The sequence below is a fragment of the Rissa tridactyla genome, chromosome 3, assembly GCF_028500815.1.
Source record: "Rissa tridactyla isolate bRisTri1 chromosome 3, bRisTri1.patW.cur.20221130, whole genome shotgun sequence".
Classification (NCBI taxonomy): Eukaryota; Metazoa; Chordata; class Aves; order Charadriiformes; family Laridae; genus Rissa; species Rissa tridactyla.
In genome coordinates, this window is record NC_071468.1 from 120,197,053 (window position 1) to 120,208,077 (window position 11,025).

Here is an 11,025-nt window from a genome sequence, read left to right on the forward strand (position 1 = left end):
CATGCAGGGACTTGGAGGAGATGCTATCGATGCCAAGAAAGGTCTAACAGAGACAACCTCCAAGATACATGTAACTTGTTAAGGGGAGGAAAGGGAAGGAAAGCAAAAACCCTCTAAGCGCTTCAAGAAGAGACAGAAGCTAAAGCACAGAAGTTGCTGCTTGACACCAAGAAGCAGACTTTGGGGTAATGGTCTTTTAAAATTTACGTTACAGCAGCACATAAGCCCAATTTTATCTCTATTTGATCAAAGCTCTCCAACATGCAAATGCGTTATATGAAAGGAGCAGGGATAGTCTCTTGTAGCAAGACAACAGCCTACGAGGAAAGAGAATAAGAGAAGATGATGCAAGGACGCAACGGTCCTAGGGGCAAGACCTGTCTCGTGGCCCAGGGCAGAGCCCTGCCCTCCAGAGCCCCAGCTTCTCCCCCCGACACATCTGGCTGTGGGGTTTTCCTAGAACCTGTCCGATGCCCCACATCCCCCAGTTCATTTGCCAACACATTTTTCTCCCTCTTCAGTAAAGGGATATTGATAACATTAAACAGTATTATTTTGATTAAATTTTCTCTATTTCAAATGATGTGAAGCCACACAGGGATTTCTGACTGGAGTAACACCAGTTAATATTAAAGGACATTTATCTACTTTTTTTGGTAGGGGAGGATAAGGACCACTTATTAGAACCAATGACAAAATTTCAACTTTATTTCCATTTGAAAGCGTCAATTTGTCCTGTCAAGAGACAATAAGATTTTTATCAAAGCTTTCGCTAGAAAGGGTTTCTCAGAGCAAGGACTGATTTTTGAATAAAAACAGATACACCATCTCACATCACATGGACAAACCATTTCCTTCATCAGTACATCGCATGGGACATGGGAGATCTCCATCCACGTGATTCAACTCTGAAACACATTCGCAGCTTGCTCCCCCACATCCAAAGAGGGAAAGTAATTATTTGCCGAGTGCTCTTTCCCATTTATCTCTGGCATCGCCTTGCAGGACTGGATAAAGAATGAAAATTCTCTCCTGACAGACCAAAAAAGGGCTTTGTAAATTCCTCTGACACCCAAGTACTGAGATGGAGAGAACAAATCTTGAGATGGAGAGAACAGCTGTAATGCAGAAATAGAGGTACGTTGTCCACCAGCCTGGGAGGACAAACAGAAATGATGAATACAGTGCCATCTAACAGAATCACTTTTGATCAAGGACAGCCAAAGTCAGCTAGATAATACTCAACATTTGTATACGACATTAAAAATTAAATAATTTTAGAGCAGTTCCACATGCTGTACGGCTCCTTATTGCACTGACATAGAAAAAAAAAAAGGAAGAAATTGAAGCACTGAAATGGCAAACGAGGACAAACTCTCCTCACAGCAGTTTTCACAAGCAACCTTTATGTATCAGCGTGTTTCCTCAAGGGTTGCAGCAACTCTGATGGTTTCCTGCTCCTGACAGCAGGTGCAGGACCTTTTCTTTTCTGGTTTTCACGATGCTTCCCGTGGTTGTGCTCCAAGACAGTGCTGTCCACACTCCGAGCTTCTCAGCCACTTCGGTTCATCTCAAACCAGGTTTTCAGTGCTTCCTCTCACTGGCCAGACCCACTGAAGACAACTATCCACTACTAGGACTGGGACAAAAGAAATCAGCAAGTCAGGTTAGATATATCATCCAGGTAGGTGGAGGTTCCATTTCAAACAGGAGGCGCCTCACAGTCCTGCGAGAAATGCTACAAGTTGGTCATCTTAAAATCTGACCCAGAAGACGGCTCTTGTGAGTCTGGAGAAACTAGGAGACCTGAAGCAAGAGTCTGCATAACCCTTCTAGATGTTTTACATATTCACCACTAACCCCCCAGATACACAGTCCCATTCTGAAGTTCTCTGAAACAAGATTTTTTTTTTTATTTTTAACAATTGTTTCAGGTGTGACAAACTTTTCCAGCTTTCATGAGTCAAACTCCATATCTACACCTAAGCTTATAGAAGGGGATGACTAATGTCTTCCCCCTCTCTGTTACACAACGGTAAACACCTACATGTGGTCTCTTCCACCCAGGTGCGTGACAACATCGACCCAAGTTCTTAGGCATATGCAACCATGGTTTCCACATCAAGTTTTGCCCAGTGAGATCACTTAATACTTTTAGCAAATGTTGCTGAATCACGGGATTAGTGAAAATTCCACATCTTGTTTCCAGAACATTATATTGGTGGTGACTTGAGAGAATTTTAACTTTCAAACATTCGATCCCGACCGAAAGCCTGATAAGATGAGAAACATCTTCACTCTTACTTATTTCCATGCCTGGAGGTGCTCAAGGCCAGGCTGGATGGGGCTTTGAGCAGCCTGGTCTAGTGGGAGGTGTCCCTGCCCACGGCAGGGGGGTTGGAACTAGATGGTCTTTAAGGTCCCTTCCAACTCAGACCATTCTATCATTCTATTTGGATCCTGAATATGTAAAAGCAGGAATGGTAATCTCAATTTATCAAATGTGGAGCTGTCTCAAGCACTTCCTTTCTCTTTTTCTTCTATTAGGTAGGAAATGGTTAATTTTAGCAGAAGTCTGGGGGTTAGTCTTTTTGTTTGTTATTAGGGTTTGCTTTGTTTTGTTGTTACTGGTTTTTGTTGGTTGGGTTTTTTTGGGTTTTTTTTTTTTTTTTTTTTTTTTTTTTTAAAGAGACGGCTTTCTGCACTGTATTTAAACTTAGCACATAACAGCAGTGCTGGATGCAACTGAAGGCGAAAATTGGCGAGGAAGGATGCAGAGAAGAGGGGTCAGAAGTTGCACAAACATACAGCCACTCTTGCAGCAAATGACCCAAAGCACAGCAGGCAATGCTGATTGCAGAAGGGAGGTATAGTTTCCTTAATCCCTCTTTTTTCCCCCTCATAAACCAAGAGCATTTGGGCACACTGTCACTGAAGGACGCTCTGCAGCTTTCAATAGTAGGATCAGGACTGACGAATAGACTGGAGAAAAGCAAGGAAATGACTTTAGTTTTCCAAAGCCCAGGCTGAACTGACACAGTTTCCTTTGGTGCATCGCAGGAGCACTGCAGAGGATTCTTGCGAGACAGCTAAAGGGGATTCCCTTTCATAAACACAGCATGAAACCATGGTCTTGGTACCAGAAGAAATCCAACCAAAGAGCAGATAACAGTTTTCCAGCTGACGTAGGAAACACTAACTCAGTGATGTCAATGCATCAATTCTGCCAGTGTTTGCCTGGGAAGCTGCTGAAACGCGGTTGTTTCCTTAAGGTTTATACATTTCCTTTTTATGAATTGCCCTGATGTTTAAAAAAAAAAAAAAAAAAGAACCAAACAAATCCTGAAGCTCTTTTGAGTACACAACATCGATTAGCACCAAATGTACTGGCTGGACTCTGAGTGGTTTCCATCCTGAGCTGACGTTCAGCTGGAAGCAGAGCAATCCTCTGACATCCTAAAGCAGCCCTGCTCTCAAACTGATCCATAGTTTTGTGAAGGCGGCAAACAGGTCATTACATCGGCATTTTGGACTCCTAATTCTGTTCCTGCTTTAGTCAGTAACCTTAATGTAGATCTATTTTACAGATGGGGAAAAAAAAGTCATTGGCATTCTCTATCTAAAGGGCTTTGATATCTACAGGTGAAGACATTAGATTAAAATGCCATTTTAAATTTTGTAATAACAGAAGTAGGTTATGTAGCGGTCATAAAAATCTATGGATTGCCACTTCTAGCGTTTAGAAGCTTAATATCCTCAACATACTTTTGAGATACCTGTATTTCCTTCAGAAAGCACTTGCCTTAGAAAAATGTTAAACTAGGTAAGATTTAGTGGATGGTTCCATTCTTTCCATGTACAAATAAGGTGTGAGAGTTGGTAAATTAAGCTATTAAGGGAAAAAAAAAAAATATTTACCTTTGCTAGACTACACTTCCGCTTCGATGAAAGGCAGTTCATCCTTAAGGCTTCTCTTGTCTGTAGATTTAAAAACAGTAATATTAAAGGAAACAGTTTCACAGAGTGTAGAAAATGATAATATAATCCAGAATAAGTGCTGAAGTGACCCAAGTACCTTTCTGTCCAGAAGTGTCCCAAACAACAGGATGAAGAATCCCTAAAAAATTGAAAAACCAGTTAACAAAACCAGCATTAACCACATGACGTTTCTTAAATGCTTCTAGATGACATTTCCTTAAGGATAGATCTCATCACCCATGACTCGGCCAACAGCAATGCGCCAAACGAGTTTATCTGCCCAGGTCACATGGGCTCCCCGGGAATGTCAAGAATGGATATATAATCCATGCTAATTCTCATAACGAACTGGACTGATGGGTTACATACCAGAACTTTTCTCAACCCACTCAGAAGCAGTATTAGCCAAGAAGAGCCAAGGCAGACTGGGGATACAACGGTATGGCAGGTAACACGGGATGTTTATACTGATGAGTTAAACAAAACCATCTTCAATGGGAAGTGAGAATTTTCTGGGTATTCGTTAAATGATAAGGATGAGACGTCTTTGCAGTTACTGGACATGAACCAGTGTATTTTACATTTACAGAATGACAGAATGGTAGGGGTTGGAAGGGACCTCTGGAGATCATCTAGTCCAACCCCCTGCCACAGCAGGGTCACCCAGAGCAGGTGGCACAGGAACGCGTCCAGGCGGGTTTGGAATGTCTCCAGAGACAGAGACTCCACCACCTCTATGGGCAGCCTGTGCCAGGGCTCTGCCACCCTCAAAGGAAAGAAGTTCCTCCTCATGTTTAGGTGGAACTCCCTATGTTCAAGTTTGTGCCCGTTACCTCTTGTCCTGTCCCTGGGCACCACTGAGAAGAGCCTGGCCCCATCCTCCTGACAGTCACCTTTTAAGTATTTATAAGCATTTATAAGATGCCCCCTCAGACGTCTTTTTTCCAGACTGAAGGGACTCAAGTCCCTCATCCTTCCTTCATAAGAGAGATGTTCCAGTCCCGTCATCATCTTGGTAGCCCTTTGCTGCACCCTCTCCAGCAGTTCCCTGTCCCTCTTGAACCAGGGAGCCCAGAACTGGACACAGCACTCCAGATGTGGCAACATAAAGATGAATTTAACATAAATTCATCATCTAAATTCTTCATCACACTTTACACCAACTGGCTCGTTTCATCATCCCTCTGCATTTACTATGTCAACGCAGGATTCTTAGTGCAGGTACCACGTAAAACAGTTGAGCCGAAAGGAACGCTTACATCCAGTTTTTCATGCACAAGGCACGCTGCCAGCCCCTCTTTGACCTGCTACCTTTCCCCCGGCTCAAAGTCTGAGCGCGCGCTATGCCCAGTCTCACAGAGTTTACCTGGAAGGCGTTCAGTAGCGCAAACGTAATGTGGAATGCCAGGGAGCGACTCTCGACAATCGTTGCTAATCCAAACCCCCAGGTGAGACCCAGAAGAGGTGTCAGAAGTGCCACGTTTTTGCTAATTCGCATCATGTTCCTCAAATCTTGTGACTTGCAGCCTTCTCCAACAGCGGATCTCCCAGTCTTCACCACAACCACCACTACCACCACCACATTCACAACAATGATGCTCAGAGCAGGTACAACAAAGGCCAAAAGGGCTTTCGTCTCATACCAATTAAGCCAGCAGGCTCCACTCCTTAAATAGCCATTTTTTGGTTCAGTAATAGCAACAGTGAGGATAGATATGACCAAGGGACATCCATATCCAATTGAGAATGCTGTAGCTATGAATACAGATCTCGTTATCTTAAAAAAAACAAATAACAACCCATAGAGAATCAAGAGGCCCAGGGTAAACATCCAAAAAAACAAGGCAAGATAGAAAAAGTGAAGGAAAAAAGTGGCTGCTACACACAACTGGTAGTTTAGGGCTGTATGGTGCACAATAGCCGCTAAGATAAACAGAACATCAGCAATGAGAAGCGACATAGCGATGTTGACCAAACAAAAATGGCGCATGTAGGTTATTTCAGTTTTTGTAACGTGGTGCCAGACGACAGCCTCAATGATAAGGCAGAGAACCAAGCTGAAAATGGAAAGGCCTAACCCTACACGTGTAATGTAATCCAGCGCTGCATTTCGCAACATGGTGGGGGACATCAAAATGGAGAAGGATTTGAACGTCCGGTGGTGATGCTTGCAGTTGCAAACAACGCTGCTGATGTTGTCCGACTTCATGGCGCACGCCCTGGTATCCCACCTCCTTTCCGTAGAGTGCCACCCAACGCACTGAGCCTTGACGTTCTCCAGTTTATTCACCTTTTCGAAGGTGAGCAAAATATGCCGGAGCTCTTCTGGCAGGGACACCGATAACACCATTCCATTCACAAAACCGGGGTCCAACCGGCTGGTTTCTATAATGGCTCCAAGTGTTGGAAATGCAATGCTGACGGCTTTGGAAGTCTTTGGTAACTTCAAAAGCTCTTCTTCTGGAATGACCACATGCCCGGTGATATTGCCTGTGTTATTGAACTCCATAGAAAAATCAAATCTCTTCCCTGAAGTATTTTTATGTATGCTGTAGCCTTTTGTAGAGATGAAGGGTTCCTGTATACTTTCCGAGCCATTCCTTAGAAGAAGTTTCCCAGCAAATAAATTCACTGAGTCCAGTAATATTGAACCGGCATTCCTGTCCCTTACAAAAGCCCAGTTGGAAATGACGGAGCTGTTCAGAATATGGTTTGCTATCCTGATGTAACTCTGAAACAAGAAAAAAAAAAGTTATTTTTTATGTTAAGAGAAAGTAACAATTATTCCATTGTCAAAGCCTCCAGAAAGGCTCATTGAATTCAAGAGTGATTTCTATAAAGGCAATATTCTTCTTTGACAATGAACAGGGGGTTCCCATGATCCATCCCAGTCAAACCCAAACATCTCACTGGCATGGTCACTACCAGAATTGTCCTATCCTCTCCATAATCATAACACAAAAGGTGCTTGGAGAAGTAAGTGCGAAGCAAAAAATCAGTACACCCAACTTCTACTCCTGACACCGACCCACAAATGCAGGTCTGCTTACATCACCCTCCCTACATTTCTTTCCCCACCTCTCTGATTTCTGAGTTCATCAAGGAAAGATTTAAGTTTCCATTATGCAACACACGGCAAGAGCTGCGGGTCAGCATCTCAAGGCTGCCTTCCCTACAGCATCATACTTTAAAAATTAATTGTTCCTTGTACTGCTCTCCCATGTCTGTAACAGCAGTTTCTGAAAACTTTTGCTTTTATTATTTTATTTATTATTCTTATTTTTTATTTAAACTTTTTGTTTGTTGTACTCCACAGAGTATTTCCACCATACATTAATAGGTCAAACTGTTTCTCTGACAACAAAACATGGCCCTGCCTGGAAAACTTTTCCAGGTGATCTCCATGTGGTTTGCAGCCATCACTTCATTGGATAATGGCCACAAGGACAAAACACTGTACGCATGCTCTGGCAAGCTCAGAAACATCTCTTGAAGCCCATAAAAGTAAATACCTGCATTTTTCCTCTATTGACATCCTCGGATAGCAGCAGGGAAATCTTCTTTAGTAATTCCACTATATCAGCAATGTTTCCTGGAATGGCTGGTGAAGACAGGATTTCTGGGATAATGCATGAAAAATCAGCTTGGCAGTTACTATTCCCATGGTCGTCGGCACCAAAATATTTTGCTCCATGTCCAGGCTTCCCATGCACTGGCTTTCCTTCCCCAATAAAAGGAAGGTGTCCTCCAGCAACGCTAACATCTCTGCCAGAGCTTGAAAGGAGATCACGCTCAGAAATCCTCTGAAGGGAGGAAAATAGATTTGAGAAAATTAATGAACAGAATTAAAATGAAGCTACAACTATAACCAGGAGGTAGAGTGCTCCGTGGGGTGTGCAATGAAAGTGCCAGATAGCCTGAAACCAGGGACCAAAGACCACCTGAGAAGAAAGTCTTGCTTGTGTAACACACATGAAGGGAGGGGGAAGAACTAAACACAGTGCCTTACTATTGCAGTGGCTTGAAAAAAGTTCTTTATTTTGTAGTTGGGGAGGATTTCAGAGAATCATAGAATGTGTTGGGTTGGAAGGGACCTTTAAAGGTCATCTAGTGCAACCCCCCTGCAGTCAGCAGGGACATCTTCAACTAGATCAGGTTGCTCAGAGCCTCACCAAGCCTGACCTTGAATGTCTCCAGGGATGGGGCCTCCACCACCTCTCTGGGCAACCTGGGCCAGCGTCTCACCACCCTCAGTGTAAAGAACTTCTTCCTAATGTCTAATCTAAACCCACCCTGCTCTAGTTTAAAACCATTGCCCCTCGTCCTATCGCTACATGCCCTTGCAAACAGCCCCTACCCAGCTTTCCTGTAGGCCCCCTTCAGGTCTGGAAGGCCACTATAAGGTCTCCCCAGAGCCTTCTCTTCTCCAGGCTGAAGAATCCCAACTCTCTCAGCCTGTCCTCATAGCAGAGCTGCTCCAGCCCTCGGATCATCTTCGTGGCCCTCCTCTGGACCCGTTCCAACAGGTCCACGTCTTTCTTGTGTTGAGGGCTCCAGAGCTGGACACAGTACTCCAGGTGGGGTCTCACCAGAGCAGAGCAGAGGGGCAGAATCACCTCTCTGGATCTGCTGGCCACGCTGCTTTTGATGCAGCCCAGGATGCGATTGGCCTTCTGGGCTGCAAGTGCACATTGTTGGCTCGTGTTCAGCTTTTCATCCACGAGTACCCCCCAGTCCTTTTCCGCAGGGCTGCTCTCTATCATGTCATCCCCCAGCCTGTATTGATAATGAGGACTGATTTATGATGAATTATCTGGTTTATTACAGATTATTGTGTTGCCCTTTTCTCAGGTTCATTGTCTTGGTTTAGATCCACATGAAGAATATAGGCAACTTCATTTCTGAATGATGCTTCCACACAGGAATATCCCAAATTAATTTCCCCAAACCTTGATTTGAGATGAAGTCAAAGCCTCTTACCAAAGCAATTTGCTCTCTAGGATCCCATTCTCTTCCCTTTGCTCAAGATTTAAAAGGTATGGAGGAAGGGGGCGTCATCGCAAGAAATGATGAGCCTTTGCCAAAGCAGATGCATAACAGTTCCCTCACCTGAAAAAGGGACTGAATGTCCAGGCTTGCACAGGCATCTGCGAACATTTGCCACTTTCTCTCGTTGCAGACAAAGCGCGTCTCCCCGTGGAAGGAGGGAGAACAAGGCTGAATACAAATAGCCCCGTTATCTTTGCACGGAACGAGATTTACACACCCATCTGGAAAATAAGTCAAGCAGATATTGTTAAAAGGTGTAAGACAGCATGCCCTGGTCCATAAGGTGAGTATCAGGGATAAAGTATTGATAACTGATAAATTCTTACAAAGAATTAAAACGACATATAGCTATTCACTGTACCTTGCTGATTGCCAGTCTTTGATTCCTTACTGAGAACCTGAAAAATAAGGAAAAGTGGAATGTACATTGAACGTTAAAACGAGTAAGTAAAAGATGACTCCTCATCACAAACTGGAGAGGTGATTTCAAGGGCAAAAATAGTCCTTTTGAGGTCCAGAAGTCTTTTCAAGGTCCAGAATGGAGAGCTCATGGCCCCTTGCTCGTACAGACCAAATGAGAACTCTCTACTCGCAGTTTGTCTTGACATATCGAGCCTTCGGTTGCACCTTTCTACTGGTGACACACTGAGCTAGTGGAGAGCACCACATGACTCCAGCGGTTATTACTTAGTCAAAAAGCCTGTATCAGACTTAAGCTTTCCAGCATTTTCATGTCGATGAGAATATTTGACTTGTACATGAGAACAGGCAATCTAAACGACTTTTGCCATAAGACAGAGCTATAGTTGTACAAATACCAGTAGTCGCTTTGATTCTTTCCTGACGGGGAAGCGACCCCGAGGCAGGCATAGTGGGCTCCTCGAGACGAGACCACTTGCTGGGACTGCGTGTCGTACAGCCAGGCGCCACCCAGATCAGCTTCCATCGCTGCCTGGTCAAACAGTCTATCATCTACAACCAGCCAAACCCTGTCAGTCTGGAAGCAAAGTTTGATTACGCGATGCCTTGGAAACAGTGCAGTTATTGCTGGGTAGAGCAGCCTGAACAGCAGCTTTCTAACACTCCAAGAGTTGTGCTGGAGGTCGCCTGGCATATCAAATATATTGAATACTTCAAAGTATTTTCTCCTGCAGTGACAGCACGAGGGGCAATGGTTTTAAGCTGAAATAGGGTAGGTTTAGATTGAACATAAAGAAATGTTTTACGATGAGGGTGGTGAGACGCTGGCCCAGGTTGCCCAGAGAAGCTGTGGCTGCCCCATTTCTGGAGGTGTTCAAGGCCAGGCGGGATGGGGCTTTGAGCAGCCTGGTCTGGTGAAACTTACCCTGAGCGCGGAGCGTGGCGCGGCTGGGAAGACGTGCAGAGCCCAAAGGAGCAGGCAGTGAACTACCCTCACATCCATCGCCCCTCATTTACTGCTTTCCTCCTGGGAGAAAGAGATGTTTAAGAAGTTTGGACATCTCTGTTTTCGCTCCTGAGCACAGTCCAGTTGCTAGTAAGACAGCAGCTAAACCCATCCCCAAAGACTGTCCTTCCCAGGCTTGCAGGGTAATTTTCAGACATTTACCTTTTATTAACTTTTTTCACTGAGAATGATTCTTGAAACTTTTCTGAGAAAATAAAAACAAATAAATCTGTTCAACACTGGAAGTTACTGCATTAATAATTTACTTGCAAACTGTAAGCTGGAGAGCTTATTAAAGCATTTCAGCCTGTAGTTCCCTTTTGAAGTGCTTTGAGACACTTGGCCGGCTTCAATGCTGCTGTTCTCTCCTTGAGCAGCTCCTGATGAGACCTGCCACGGGAGGTCGGAAACTTGAGCCCCTGGGGCTCTGATATACAAATCGGAGAAACAGGGACCAGACTGAAGTGAAGTGTTATTTGCTTTGCAGATGGGATTCAGGCCTCCACCCCTCCATGAAGCTTCCTGTAATCCTTGGTAAAAGCTTAATATCCTGGGATGCAACTTGCTACAGG

The 11,025-nt window shown here is 44.3% G+C and overlaps 1 protein-coding gene across 1 annotated transcript; it reads right to left on the bottom strand.

Moving 5' to 3' along the window:
• Positions 1–5,154: 5,154 nt before the first annotated feature.
• Positions 5,155–10,450, bottom strand: LOC128907316 (adhesion G-protein coupled receptor F2-like). Its single transcript, XM_054196024.1, has 5 exons — positions 10,373–10,450; positions 9,389–9,425; positions 9,088–9,248; positions 7,491–7,781; positions 5,155–6,709 (listed from the first exon to the last, which is right to left on the bottom strand). The coding sequence occupies exons 1-5, from the start codon at positions 10,448–10,450 to the stop codon at positions 5,234–5,236; spliced, it is 2,043 nt and encodes a 680-aa protein (XP_054051999.1). The 3' UTR covers positions 5,155–5,233.
• Positions 10,451–11,025: the final 575 nt, after the last annotated feature.